This window comes from Ananas comosus, linkage group 9 (assembly GCF_001540865.1).
Source record: "Ananas comosus cultivar F153 linkage group 9, ASM154086v1, whole genome shotgun sequence".
In the NCBI taxonomy this organism is placed as follows: Eukaryota; Viridiplantae; Streptophyta; class Magnoliopsida; order Poales; family Bromeliaceae; genus Ananas; species Ananas comosus.
Window position 1 is genome coordinate 12,418,815 of NC_033629.1, and position 15,393 is coordinate 12,434,207.

The 15,393-nt window shown below is 34.3% G+C and overlaps 1 protein-coding gene across 2 annotated transcripts; it reads right to left on the minus strand.

The window, feature by feature from the left end:
• Window positions 4,568-8,815, minus strand: LOC109715318 (auxin response factor 18-like). Of its 2 annotated transcripts, XM_020240261.1 has the most exons (5): window positions 8,442-8,815; window positions 8,218-8,258; window positions 6,934-8,116; window positions 5,509-6,260; window positions 4,568-4,879 (listed from the first exon to the last, which is right to left on the minus strand). In XM_020240261.1, the coding sequence occupies exons 3-5, from the start codon at window positions 8,032-8,034 to the stop codon at window positions 4,810-4,812; spliced, it is 1,923 nt and encodes a 640-aa protein (XP_020095850.1). In that variant the 5' UTR covers window positions 8,035-8,116; window positions 8,218-8,258; window positions 8,442-8,815; the 3' UTR covers window positions 4,568-4,809. The 2 variants fall into 2 exon arrangements, with proteins under 2 accessions (XP_020095850.1, XP_020095851.1); XM_020240262.1 differs by lacking the exon at window positions 8,442-8,815 and having other exon boundaries at window positions 8,218-8,430.

The following is a 15,393-nucleotide window of genomic DNA, read 5'->3' on the forward strand; positions in this document are numbered from 1 at the left end:
TTCATATTATTTGTATAATTTATTCGAGATTTTAAATTTAAAATCTAATTATTTATATTTTTAGCTGAAACGAAAATATAGAAAATTGGATCGGACTAGTGAGAAGAGCGGGACATTGGTGACGTCAATCGATCTCGAAAAATAAAAAATTATACCCCTTTTTTTCTCGCTCCTTCTCTCGATACTTTGAATTTGATGCACTTAATTGAGTAATTAATTAATGGTCGTGTCGTTTAATTAGTGAACGCAGTGTTTGTTTGTATGAAATATATTTTCATTTGGGCACTGAAAGCTAGGAGATTATTTATTCCTCGCAAACTTCGAGGAGAATTGTAATTACAAATTAAGCATATTTATGTGTATAGGTTTTTCTGATGTGAATCAATTAATGATTTTTTAACTTTAAATTTGGAATACGTTATTTATTTTTATAGATAGTTAGTATATTTTATATATATGAATTTATTAAAAAAAATTATTAACTTAAATTTCATATCTAAAATATCATCAAATTGTTAAATCAAATAAATTAAAATTTTAAAAGATTGAATAGTTAAATTAGTTAGATTTATATGTTAAGATAGCGCTGTGTACCAATATTCGTGCACGATACAGGGGTTGCTTGGTTGTACATAATTGCAATTGCACCAAAATTATAAATACATATAGATCTAATTTAGTGTTTATTTAATGCATTTGAATTCAAATGTTATAGTTGCAACTACACGAGGAGACTCAACTGCAATAGTGGAAACTACGTCTAAATTGACTTTATTTTTGTAGTGAACGAGTAACTTCAAAATAAATGGCTGAAACTAAAAATCTCAAAAAACATAGTAATAAAAAATTTAAATTTCAAATCGAAAGTATTATTCTTGCTCTTGATGTTAAGTAGAGTTTTTTTATTAAAGTTTCATATAATTTGGATTCTTCTACATTGTTGAACTTACAAACGTGTCACATTAGCCGTTAAAATAGTCATTTTTTGAGGCCCTTGATTATTTGATAAATGATATCAAAAAATTATAAAAAGTCTTATAGCGTAAATCATACTTAGCGGAGCCGATCGTTGAATCGGATGTTACATTATCGAAAATAACTTATAAGCATGATGGTCACCGTGCTTTCGAAAACACGGGAGACGTAGCCATATATATATATATATATATATATATATATATATATAATTAGGCTGGAATACTATTAATAGTAAAATGCTCATTTTGCTATCAAGTTTTTAACCCTTGGATGAAAAATTGTAGGGTCAGGATGATATTAGTCGGTTAGAGTTGAGTGGTCCCCCTAGGGTTGAGTGGTCCCCACTTGGGTTATAGTATTTAATCAAATGGTTAGAAATAATGAAAAGAGTTGATCCAAAGGCTAAAAAACTGATAGCAACAATGAGATTTTGCTACTAATAGTAGCCTAGTCCAACTATATATATATATATATATATATATATATATATATATATATATAGGCTGGGGCTACTATACTCTTATGAGTATAGACCCCCTTGTACTCATAAATTTTTAACCGTTGATTGATGAGATGTGTGATTAGGATAATGGTGGTCCCCACTTAAAATGATAGTGGTCCCTCCCTTAGGGTTGAGTAGGTAGTTGGTTGAATAGTATGATCTAACGGATGAAAATGATCAGTGGAATAAATCTAAGAGCCGAAAATGTACTTATGAGTATAAGGGAGCCAATACTCATAAAAGTATAGTAGCCGAACTACAAAACTACAAGCACCAATTACTTGGTATTTTAAAAACATAGGAGCTCAATTCTCTCTCTTTCTCTCTCCTTTCATGTATTGTCCCTACAAAAGTCCTAATGTTTTTAAATATGCCCCTCTAGTTTGTTACTGTTAGAGAACTGTTTATATTTTCAATTTTGTCATCATAAATATATCTCTTCAAAAATCATAACAGTATAATATAAAAGAATAAAAATATCAAAAACTAACCAGAATTAAGTATTTAACCTATAGTTAACTAAACTTTTATAACAGACTCTAACGGCAGGGACATATTTGAAAACATCAGAATTTTTACAGAAACAACATATAGAAATTAAACTTTATAGAAATACATTCGTCATTCACTATATTTACATAAATATGTATGAAATTAACCCTACATTCAATTCTACTGAGCTTAATTACAATTACACTGAATCAAAGGGTTCATTAGTACTGCAAATGGGGGGTGGGGGGTTGTTGGTGAGTGTGTGGTGGAGCCCCCGAGTGGTCAAAGGGGCGGCTCCCACGGAGCGGCGCAACATTCGCACTGATGCTTCTGACGCATTCACACGTGCGCTGTCGCGTGGACCCCGCTCGCACGTGGGCAGGGGACGCTAGCTGTCTTTTTGGTCCCTTTCCTCGGACTTTAAATTTTGACTTTTTGAAACATCCCTAAAAATTATATTAGATTATTGCAAAAATATTAATTTCTATATATAACTATTCTAACAATTTATTAATTCATTTTTACTCTCTTAGATAAAATTGTCATATTATTTATTCATGCATAAATTGCATGCTACAGTAAAAATAAATTGTCTTTTTGGCCCCCTTCTCTCATTTCCTTACCTTTTGAAGGTATTCATTCATGTAGATTAAAGATCAAATTCTATTTACATGAATACCTTTTGAACTTATTTACAAATTCCGTAATCACTTTTAACATAAAATGATTATTTCATATATATATATATATTAATTTTTTATGAGAGTTAAAAATTGAAGTACAATACATATACAGGAGTTGTAAAAACTATAATTTATTACCTAAAACGGTACAGAGACCAATTGGGAATATCAGAAAATGTAAAGGACTATATTTGCATTTAACACATAATATATAGGATTAATTTCATACAGATTCTTACAAATATAGTGAACGACAAAAATATTCACTTTCATATATTCTTCTTGTAAAAATTCTAATATTTATAAATATGTCTCTCTTATTTGTTACTATTATAGTACTGTTTATATTTTCGATTTTGCCATCACAAATGTCTCTCCAAAAATTATAATAGTATAATATAAGAGGGATAAAAATGTCAAAAATTAATCAAGATTAAGTATTTAATCTATAGTTAATTAAATTTTTTTAACGGATTCTAACAGTAAAAATATATTTAAAAATATAAAAATTTTTATATAGACAATATATAAAAGTTGAACTTTATAAAAATATATTTATTATTTATTATATTTGAAGCATTTTGTAGGGAAATTCATTCTAATATATAATAATATATGTTGTCTCCGTACGTGTGACAAATTTTTTGTGAAAAATAAAGTGTAAATAAATCCCGAGGAGATATAAATTTTGTTTTCACATGCATTTATTTTCCTACTCCGCACGCTTCGCCTAGTTTTAATGCACGAGATGTAGGAGTCTCTCCATTTGTTAGTACACGCAAACTTAGGCAAATTTAATGTTGTCACGTAATTCTACGTTCAAAATCATTAATTATTTCTCTTTGTACACCTATGTTAAAAATTATTTAATTATTCTTATTCGTACACTTTTATATTTTTTTTTCTTTAAAATTAAAATACTATTCTGTGATTGATTCACGATATTAAGATAATAATCGCTAAATTAGAACAGTAATTAATACTTTACATATAGTACTCTATATATATATATATGTGGGACAAATAATTAGATGGAAATTACTATTATTATATTTATATTATTTTGCATTGCAATGTCACCGACACGAACTCGGCGTGAACGCTGTAACGTACGTAAACATTTGAGTGTGACGCACGTGTAACACTTTTGATTTTCTTTTTTTTTTATACTTTATAAATCGTGCATGCACAACAAAAGGTACATTAATTGATTAATTAATTAATTGATTGATTGGGTAGTGAAAACGCGCATTAAAAGTGAAACATGTGAATTCTCGATCAATTTGGTACTAGTCTTGTCACGTGGACTTTCTCTTAAAGTTCAAAAAAAAAAGAACGTAAATTATTTCTTTGGTCCAAAGTGTGAAAGTATGATACAAATTTTTTTTTTAATTTTTACAGTTCCGTGCAGAGAATAAACAGTTTGATTTAATCCCATCATACATATGTCATATTGTCTCGTACATAAAAAAAATTTCTAAATATGTGAACAGTAATGTTTCTAAATAGATCAACTAATGTAAATAATAATGTGTAAGCCATAAAAACATTTTCTTTTATCAACTAGAGCTTTTGTATTGATGCATTTTCTTTAATATAGCATTTGCTAACTAATAAAGTGATTATGTGCGTAATCGTGTCGAACAGTATGGATTTGAGTTACATATTAGCATTGATCCATCGCATCAAACAAATTGAAAAGTTAAGCAGGAAAAGTTATTTATGTATGAAGATAAAAAATTTTTCAAGTTTTCAAGTGATCCCAAAATGGTCCCAGTTTGTATCAGATGCTTACATTTTTACCTACTCTTAATCTCCAAAGTTAGTATTTAACACATTTTAGGATTCAATAAATAGCATTTGAAGAAGCCACAAAAAAGGAAAAGAAAAAAAAACATCTTAGGGCAAACACTGAATCAGAATAAAAGAGAGTGCCAAGCATTTCATAAGTCTAAAGAGGGGAAATCATGAGTCTAAATCTCCACAGAAACTGAAAATGACAGAAACTGCTGGAAATGACAGAAACTGCTTCCTGAAACAAAAGCATCCTTGGATACTAAAAGTGAAACATGAAATTAGAAAAAGAAAAAAAAAACATTTGATAGAAGAGGCTCCACTCCAGTTCAGCTGTACATTTCCAGGAACATCCTTTTCCTACCTCGCTAAGTTGTCGCTGCCCGCGTCTGGCAATATCGTCAGCCTCCGTGCCGTCTTCATGAACTCACTGCAGAATCACAAAGATAAAAAAAAAAAAAACACAGAAGTCTTAGTAGGGCATTCAGCAGTCTCAATAGCTTCTTGCCGCAGCAGAATCAGAAACTTGAAACTGAAGTTTCTGCTTTCATAAAACCAGAAGCCCATTTCAGCTCCCGCCGCAGCAAAAGCTCTAAACAATTTTCTATCTTGAACTGCAGAATCCAGCAATAGTGATTTCTCGGCATAATCAATATCGGAAGAAAAACGACTACTGTTCCAAGTTTCTATGGAATCTGACCATAGAGTAATCAATCGTATCGTATTTCAAATTCCAAACAACAAATTTCAACCGCAAACGCAATTCACTTGAATTCAATCGATTTGCAAATAAATTCGATTCTATCTTTGGTTTGGTACCAAAAGGAGTGTTAATAGAGTTCACCAAGCCATAAAAATGGTGTTACCAGAAGCGAACTAGAACACATTTGTATCTTTAAAAATTCTTTACCAGATCTTGTAGTTTTATCACAGGGTTATCAAAATATCATTTGCTCATGCTCGAAGGGAAAAAATAAAAACAACTAATTAAAATTTTCACTACCACATTCGCAAGTCGCAAGATCATTTGGATATCATGAGGTTTCATCGAAATCTCACCTGAAAGGTTCATCACCAGTGTGTTTGAGTGCACCCGCAGCATCCCGGTAGAGAACATGGCTCATGAGCTTGGCTTTCTTGACGCCAAACATGTCAGCTAACTGCCCGTACAACTCTTCATACGAACCAAAAATGGAGAGATCGACTGTGCGTCCGATTTCCTCTGATTCCATGAACACCTTGCAATGCCCACTCTCCAGCGCTAGATTGGACCCCCACCGATCACTCGACAAATTGTCTAATGTACCATTTTGATTGATCGCTGAGCCCGAACCATCCGAAGAACTGTTCATAGAGTTGCTCATCGACAGCTGCTCCTCTGTGAGTATCGGCTGTCCAAAGAGAACTAATTTCGGTGTTATTCCATTTTCCGATTTCTTCGTGAACGAGACGCGAGTTTTATTTTCATCAATGGGCAGACTGCCGACTATAAGGCCTTTAGAGATTCTTGGGGTTAAAAGGGTTTGGTCGGAAAGGGGGATTCCGAACTGAGCATGCCTGGCTCCCTGTATGCCTGCGGGAGTAAACCCTAACCCCAACCCTAGTGGGTTTCCTTGGTAGATTTGGGACGGAAGTCGACTTTCGAGGGGGAATTCGGGCCGGTGGTAAGGGTGGGGGTAAGGAAGGCGCGGCCTTTTACGGGGTGATGAGAACGGGCCGAGGCGGATGGAAGGAATGGCGGATACGAGCTCGACCAGCCACGGGTTTACGCTCCTCACGTTCTGTAAAAGGTCGGGCTCGTCCCAAGTCACCTGCAATAGATGTTTCCCGAGCAAATAATTAGCATTTCTTGTCACAGCGCAGCAAGAAAGCGAGGGAAGTGAATAAAGAAGAGAAGCTAGTTGTTTAGCATTGGTTATGTATCTTGCTCTCAACATGGAATTTTAAATTTATGACTATTTATTTTCATGCAAACTCTCCGAACATGGCAAAAAGGTCTGAGAAACCCCCGAAAAATAAATTTACAAAATGCACCATGAAATCTTGTGAAATTCTAACAATCAAACTATACATATCGACCAAATATAGAGAACTATAAGCACCAAGAGATTTTGGAGGCATGCTTATTACAAAAGATCATTTTTTTTCTTTCTGTGGTACAGAATTTGACTAAAACCCGTTGAAAGGATTGTTTATCTTTCAGAATAGGTGACTGGTAACTGATTTTTTCAGGTCCATTTCTGCGACAAATCTTTGCAATACCTTCACCAACACATCCCAAAATTAATAAAACTCGAACAGAATAACAAGAATACATCGCCAAGATAAAACCAACTTCAACAGCGCCAACATAATCATTTTTATCAAAAGCATATTCACAAAATCCCCAAACAGCACATACAGAAACACTAGTATAAGTCGTCATCAAGCTACTAAAATTTTGATGTAATTAGAGCAAAATATACAACCGCACATATTCGATACCTGAAGAAGCCTCCAGGGTGAATTCGGCCATTTAATGTGATCCGCGATCTGAGCTGCCGACACCGTCCCCATGAACCAGCTGATTCGCGACGAGTCCTCAGTTTCAAATGCCATCTTAAACCTCATCCCCGGGCACCAATTTATACTCATGGCGGCCCTCACTGCCGCCGCCTTCACGCAGAACTCCGGCGTGCTCGCCCTCGGATAATACACAACCTCGAACGGCTGGCCACTGGCGGCGAGCCTAGCCGCCTCGCTAACCGACTCGGGGCCAACTCTCCCCTTCCCACTCATAATCGCACTGCAACTCATATTTCCGTTACCCTTACAAAGCCTTCGCTCGTCCTCACGTAGAAAGAGGGAGTACGTCTCGTAGGTCGGCATACAGTGGCCCCCGGGGGCGTTCCACCCCGAGGGGGCGTCTAGCCCCACTCTCTTCGCCCTCCTGATGCCCACACAGAGATCGCCATTCTCCGCCCTCATGAAAACGATGGAATCGCCAGCAACGAGCTTCTTCTGATTGACAAACGTGCTCCACCCGGTAGTTAAGAGGTGGCGGCGCGGGGTTCCCCTGTAAATATGCCGAAATTTCCACATCTCGCCGTGGAGATCTTTCGCCAGCACGGTCTGAACCGGGGGGTCTGCGGAGTAATCGAGCTTCGGGAAAATGGTCTCCGCGCAGTATCGCGGGACGGAGAAGCCCCCGCCGTTATTGGCGTCCGATTGGGTCAACGTCTTGGCGAACGAAGCAGGTTTTTCTCGCGAATCATTTCCGCCCATAGTGAGCCCGATTCCATCAATATCATCATACTCTTCGTCCTCATTGCAGTAGTTCGGATCGTTGGGTTTTATGGGAATTAGGCGGATCTTTGCGAAAACTTCGTCCGTCTCAGGATCGGCCAAGAACTTTACGGCAGAGACCCTGCAAAGGACGAAGGCGGGGATCCGCAGCTGCGCGAATTCGACGGGCCCCACCGCGTGCTCGGCGTGGCCCTGGGGAAAGTAGTAGACCTTAGAGTGGACGGCTGGCATTTGGACCATCCCGCCGGCGCAGGCGTGCCAGAGCTGGGAGTCGACGCACTTGGTGTCGACGTTCTTCATCGCCGACGGCTCTTTCGGCGATTCACTAAACGTGATTATGGCGCGGCCAAATCGTAATCCTTACTACTTTTTTCAGAGAATGCTGAGAACACAAAGACATATATAAATTGGATTCGACAGAGAGAGCATTAACACTTGAAAATCTTAAACAGTTACAGTGAAAATTTTAAAAATTTTTCTTACCTTTCAACAGGAAAGTCAATCATTTCTTCTTCCTTCTTTCACTAAAGAGAGCAATTTAAATCATGACCCCAAAAAAAAAAAAAAAAATCCCAAAATTAGGGTCATAAATTATGCCACAAATAACTCCAAATAAACAACAAATTTTCCCTAAATAAGCAGAATATGATCATAAATTTGAAGTAAAAAAAAAATAAAAAGCTAACTCAATAATCTGAAAAGCTTACCTCTGGGAGACCAAGTTATGAACTCCTCAATTTGAGTGAGAAAATGTAACAAAAAAAAAAAAAATCCAGATGTTTCTGAGCTCTTTTACCAATTACAAAACCCTAAAACCAAAAACAGGGACACTACACCACCCCCAATTTGGGATCAAATTCCTAAAACTGAAACCCTAAAACACCCACCCAAATCCCCCTTCAAAGCTACAAAAATCACACACAATACACCACCATTTCTGCAGAGAACCACCTCCCAGAATCACACAATCTCATCCCTGAATCCCAGATTTGTTACCAAATCTCACCATTTTTGTTCCTCTCCCCACTAACCAACAACTCAACCTCCTTAAGATCTCACAAATTTTGTCATAGATTCATAGAAAAGAGAGAGAGAGGAGTGGGTCGCCTGCCCGCGCCTGCGCCCGCACCCACGCACGCCATGCCCCACGGCCCCGCGCGCCCGCGTTCCCGCGATTTTCTTCTCCTATATATTAGGAAAAAAAATTAAAGAGAGAGACAAAAAAAAAATCCTCTCCTCTCCCTTGGCTGGGCCCTACCGACGTGCGCCATGCCCCGCGCCCCGTGTGCCTGCGCCAGGCGGNAAAATCCTCTCCTCTCCTCTCCCTCTCTCTCTCTCTCTCTCTCTCTCTCTCCCTCTCCCTCTCCCTGATAATTTGGGGATTCCCTCAAAAAAGTGATAAAAAAGGTGTCTAGATAAATCTGAGGACTCCTCCCAGTGAAACAACAAACCAACCCCCCTTTTATCTCTCTCTCTCTCTCTCTCTCTCTCTCTCTCTACATCTTTACTTATATGAGATAATGAGAGCTCTCTCTCTCTCTCTCTCTCTTACTTGTTTTCTCCCATATTTCTCTCTCTATCTTTGCCTAGTAAACAAAAGTTTGGAAAAAAAAATATTAAAAGATGTACTAGATATACTAAATTATTAAATATACATAAAAATACATAAAATTTATCTCAACTGTAACTTATTTAAATTTATTATCTAATTTTGTTAAATTTTAATTTTACTATCCAATTTTGTAAAATTTGAAATATTCTCAAGTTATTCCAATTATAGAAAAGAAAAATAAAATGGTTAAAACATAACATTTGCAAATTGCTTTTAAGTGAAATAAAATAGAATTGAGAAAATAGAAATTTTATAGAGTCAAAATTCCTAGATTAAAATATTAAAATGAAAAAAAATAGAGACCAAATTGCAATATAAGGATAGTATAGGGAGAAAGTTATAAATTTGCTTGTTTTTAGCTCATTAATTTATTACAACAATAGTGGTAGTGAAAGCATGCGAGGGGTAGAATTTTCCCTACGCGGTCTCAAACACGGAACGTAACTAAACTACCAATAGATTCGCGACACGTGTGATAACAGAGAACAGTTTTCCGCGGCGAGGAGAACGGCGATCCGAACGGCCGCGGGACGGTTCGGGACCGCCGATTTTTGGGGTAAATTGCAACACTTGTCCCTCTACTTTTCGTTATTTGTCGCTGTAGTCCTCGGTTTTTAGTATTCTTTGTTGGCAGTCCTCAAATTTTAGTCCTTTCTCATTATTTCTTTTTTGAAAATTTATTATTGCTTACACTTTCTGCATCTATATTTTTTATGTAACGTGCATTTGTTGATGATCACAAATCTCTAATATCAAAACGTATTAAAAATCGAGAGGTAGTTTTCTTTCAAATTCTAAAAATTGAATTTAAAGTATTATTATACAAATGAAAAGATAACGAAAAAGATAATTTATTATAAGGTGTATAAATAGTTTGAATGTTAAACTTAAGAAGTTCGAGAACTAAAATAAAACTTGAGCAGAAGTTTAAGAATCATTCCATAGCTCGAAAGTGGGATTTAAAAGTTTAAATATTAAAAATGAAACACGACTAGAAGTTTAGCAACTGTATATGTAGATTCGTGGATATCAAACTTAAAAATTTTAGAACCAAAATTAAAGCTTTAATAGAAGTTGATGAACTATTTGTGAGATTAATATGAAACTTTGAATAAAAGTTTAGATACTATTTGGAGTACCAAAATGATGGTGAGTAATAGTTTGTGGACTAATGTGCAATTTACCCCGATTTTTTGGGTCGGGGGCCTGGTGCGCTGCTCTCCGGTAATCGACCTTGGTTTCCGCTGAATTTGCGGGCCTGCCACTGGGAACGATCAATTTATCCGTTGACTGTTAAAAAAAGCATGGCGAAATGACCGTTTTACCCTCTTCAGTCAAAACTCAAAAAAGGTTTGTTATCACAAACCAAGATAACATGCCATAGCATTTACACCTATTGTTTTTGTAAATAAATAATTTTTTAACCATTATTTGTGTTAGATCCATAAAATTTCAGGTTAAATAATTTATTGAATTAATATATTTATACACACTATTATTTTTTAGAAAACTCAGATGATCAGATATTCTGAATTTGGTCACCTTCATTAAACTATTATTCATTTAATCTTTTGCGTAATAATTATTTTATGCTTTAGTTTTTACTTGAAATGATTATTAAAAATAAAAACGTAAGTATTAAACTAAAAAATATTCTGTAAAGTTGTTCACTATATTTATGTAAAAGGCGTGGTTATTCTTCCAGTCTCATATCTCAGTGACAAGGCATTTATTTGAGCGCGGTTAGGCTGTGAGAGGGTTTATAAATTTGATTCAGAATATAATTATAGAGTATTAAGCTTCTGCTTAGATAATAATAAGAACAAAAATCATTTGTGGAGTTTCCTTTGATACATAATTGCCATGACACACAACACTAGACAAGTTGACTTTCCCCAGTTGAAAAGACGATTTTGCCCTTGACATTGGTGTTGATCATTGCATGTGGCTCAAATTTCCAAATTCTATTGGTCAAAGTCAAAAATTTTGTACCGACATTAATTTTAGTGGCTAAAATAATCAGTAGTGCAAATGACCATCTCACAGCAAGCAATTGACAACTAAATTTCAAATAATAATTTATGAAAATATACATAATTTGTTTTACTACAGAAATTTTATGATATGATACAATCGAAACATCAGCTACGTTTGTAAATCTTTTTCTGCTCCTTAATTACACTTGTGTTATCGTTCATTAATACGATAACAACTAAGTTTTTAAGAATCTATGGTTTGATTTTTACACTTGAACTTCTTAGATAGTATAATTCACATACATACAATAATCTATAACAACATTAAGTTATATTTTGAGAGAAAGGTAAAAATTGTATATAGAGACAATTAAAGATAGTGACAAAATTTGTTTGAGCGTCGAGTTTGACAAAAACGAAGTTACTTTTGTCATTTACGGAAGAAAACAATTTGAAATACGACAAAATATAATAAATTTGTTCGGTGCTTAGAAGAAAATTTTTTTGTCGATATTAATTCCTCTTAATTACTAGAGGCGACAAATAAAACAAATTTAAGTCTCAATAATTTGCTCATATGTGGCCAAATTCCTTTGACTCTTAACCTTTTCTCCAACAATTTGAATCAAGTCCTAGCCACATTGTATTCACCCTTACAACTTTGGGTTCTTTAATTGTCTCCCAAATTTGGGCCCTTAATGGCGACTCGATTAGGCGAAACCAATACTGAAATTCCTATTTAAATAATTACGTAATGTTTAAATCTCTTAAGTAAATGCTTAATTACTTATTCAAAGTACAATTGATCAGTCAAATTTTGAATATTGTAATTATTAGAATTGAATATTAAACGAATAAAAGCAAATAACTAATTAATGCCACGTGACAATGTTGACTCTATAACAAATACATCGACGTACATTTCGCGTACCATACCATTCGCGTACCATACCATAACCTTCGACTAGTTTTTGATCTTCTCTCTTAACCATCCTAACCACATATTGCGAAAGTAGGATAGTTATGTCTCGTTAGTTCAATGGTTATTTATGAAAATATACGAAAAAAAATTTGAACTGTGAATTTTTTTTTTTTTCTGCTTTTGATAATTTGGAACTAGCTAGGTCGAACTCGTAGCGGATTAGCAAGGTACAAGGTTCGTGACCCACCCTAGAATAATTACGATAATAATTGCGTAACACGCAAAAAAGACAATTAGAATAATACAAATGTATATTAATTAAGCATGGTGAATGATTAAGATTGATCATAAATATTTTAAAATCTAGTCAAATCACTCCCTATCACAAAAACAGTACTAAAAAAATTGGCTTGTCTCATTTGATTGGTCACAAAAGGAATTACTATTATGAGCACTATAGCTTTGAACATTAGACTCTTGCTTGCTTAGTCACTGTAGGAACTTAATGCATGCACTTCACTTGAACTGTTCACAATTTTGTACTTAAAAAATAAGAGTTTTAAGTGAATCTGTGTCTTAAACATCAGCTTATATGTATATGAAGAGTACTCGCAAATTTTGTCTTCGATGTGTTGGAATATATAATGCAGAAGCTTTTAACTTGTGCACTTAAAAGTGCCACGTTGATATGCCAACACACCGACAGTATGCGAATTTGTTGTTTCTATATTATAGAGCTAGCGCAAGGCTGAATCCGTATCTTCAACAAATATTGCCTTCAATGTGTTGAAATATATAACGCAGGAGTTTTTAACTTGTACACTGGAAAGTGCCACGTTGATATGCCAACAAATCGGCAACATGCAAATTTGTTGTTTCTATATTATAGAGCTTGCTCAAGGCTACATTTTCAATGCGGCATTATTAACTTCGCCGACATGGATTTAGCGTGCATAGAGCACATAATTAAGGGCATGTTTGGTTCGAAATGGGAATCGAAAATTGGAATGGTTCGGAATGAAATACGGAATGATGAATCTCTTATTAATTTGCTTGGTTCGTAATAGGATTTGGAATCGGAATCAACTTATTACCATTATTTGGTTAAGAAAAATTTAATCTACTATCTAAATTCATAATTTAAACTCAATCTGGGATTCAATTTGCAATTTAAATTTACGTTCCGAGTCAAAATGAAAAACTATATATAAATTCAAATGTCAAAACTTTATATTGAAATTAAAATTTAATAAATTTTGAATTTATATTCTAAATTTAATCTAAATATAAATTTATATGTATATTTGAATTAAATAATTTTTATTGAAAAAAAAAGTTCTTTTCTCCAGCTGTCCGAGAATCAAATTTGATTCACACCGTTATGTTAAGAGTCCCCCCGAAATAGGAATCGAAAAGTTAATCCCTTGAACCAAACACCAACAATGAGAATTAGTTTAATCCGATTTTCATTCCAAGTCGTGAATCCCTCAAACAAACAAGCTCTTAGTGCGATCCACTACGCAGGATCAGAGTGATTCTGAAGCTATATAACTAGCAGTGGAATTGAATAGCTATTCACGGCGGCGGGATCGCTCGGTGCGTAAAAATTTTCTATGCGCGGGATTGTATAGAAATAATGCCTTGCGTTAAGGAACACGACAGTGAGTACACGACGCTGTCCGCAGTATCCGTGATGTATCAGGAAAGACGTGTACATGCGTGCGTTGGACACGTGTTCGATTGTGGGTGGATAAAAGGTCACGCCCGTGGGGGGCATCTTGTGGTGTCCTAGAATGACGTGGCACGCGCAATCAGGTGGATGGGTGGACAAATCCTTTCCTGGACCTGGTTCACCACGTCAGCTAGGACCCGCTTATTCAATCCAATCATAAATGCCTCAAAAATTGAACTTAAATATAAATAATTAAATATGATAAGCTAAGAATATAGAAGAGTAAACTTAAAAATTTATGGAATTAGAGTTTACTAATTAAACCTTTCTAATTTAGGCAGTAACGTATGTTATATGAAACCATGCATTTTGAATCCTATTTTAATTGTCAGAAAAAAGAAAAATTAGGTCCTTGTTTACATGAGAAATTGTTTTTATAAATTAAAACTCTTAATATATAAATATTTTGGAGTTGTAATAAATCAATGTCCCAACATTTTTTTTCTCTTTTGAATTTACTCTAGGCTTCTTATATCATGACCTATTTATTGCAGATATTTTTTTAAGCTTCGTGTGTCCGACATGGATACGCATTTGTCCGTGTCTGACTCGTGTTCGACGTGAACACACTATATATAGATGCACGTTTGACGCCAATACATACCGCATCCCATTAATTAAAAAAAAAATATATATATATATATATATATATATATTAATTTTATTTTCTTTTATACATATAAAATATAAGATAATAAATATTTGACTTTTTGACAAATACATTTAGATTTTTTAGGATAATATAAACAAATTAGATTTTTTTCTTANATACATTTAGATTTTTTAGGATAATATAAACAAATTATTTATGTGAAGATTTTTTTTCTTAAAATATATGAAATAGATTTTTTTCTTAAAATATATGAAATATTAATGAAAATTTAATTAACCTTTATTCATATGAGAAATATGATAATAATATTTTAACAAAATTAATACCTTATATATGATAAATATATATTATTTTATTAATAGAATTATACTTTATTAGCTACGTCTATGTCGTATTTTAATATTTCGAAAGCTATCGAATCATCATGTTCGAATTATGTCATGTCCTGTCTTTCGTGTCTGTGTCCGTAAAATTTAGATCATAACTTGTTATATATTTATCTAAGAAGTTTACGTAGTTTGAATATTTTGTGTGTTTGTGTGTGCGCGCGCGCACATGCGTGAGTATACATAGTAGTACTATGAGTACCAATCATGGTTTAGTGAAAAATGTAAAGATGTAAAGATACCTCCACAATTAAATTTGTTTAGCCATCTTTCTCCTATACCCTTTTAAACTCTATCATTGTGTTCTTAGACCAACTATAAATAAATAAATCATTTATATATGATTACCAAGATTAGAACATATTACTAAAAATGGAACACATCAAAGTACTAGCTACCCCTTGAGGCTATATCTATG

Excerpts from the sequence above, each read along its gene's own strand:
- LOC109715318 (XM_020240261.1), bottom strand. The coding sequence starts at position 8,034 with ATGAAGAACGTCGACACCAAGTGCGTCGACTCCCAGCTCTGGCACGCC. Across the intron at positions 6,261-6,933 it reads CACCCTGGAGGCTTCTTCAG|GTGACTTGGGACGAGCCCGA; the intron begins GTATCGAATATG and ends CATCTATTGCAG. Across the intron at positions 4,880-5,508 it reads ACTGGTGATGAACCTTTCAG|TGAGTTCATGAAGACGGCAC; the intron begins GTGAGATTTCGA and ends GTGATTCTGCAG.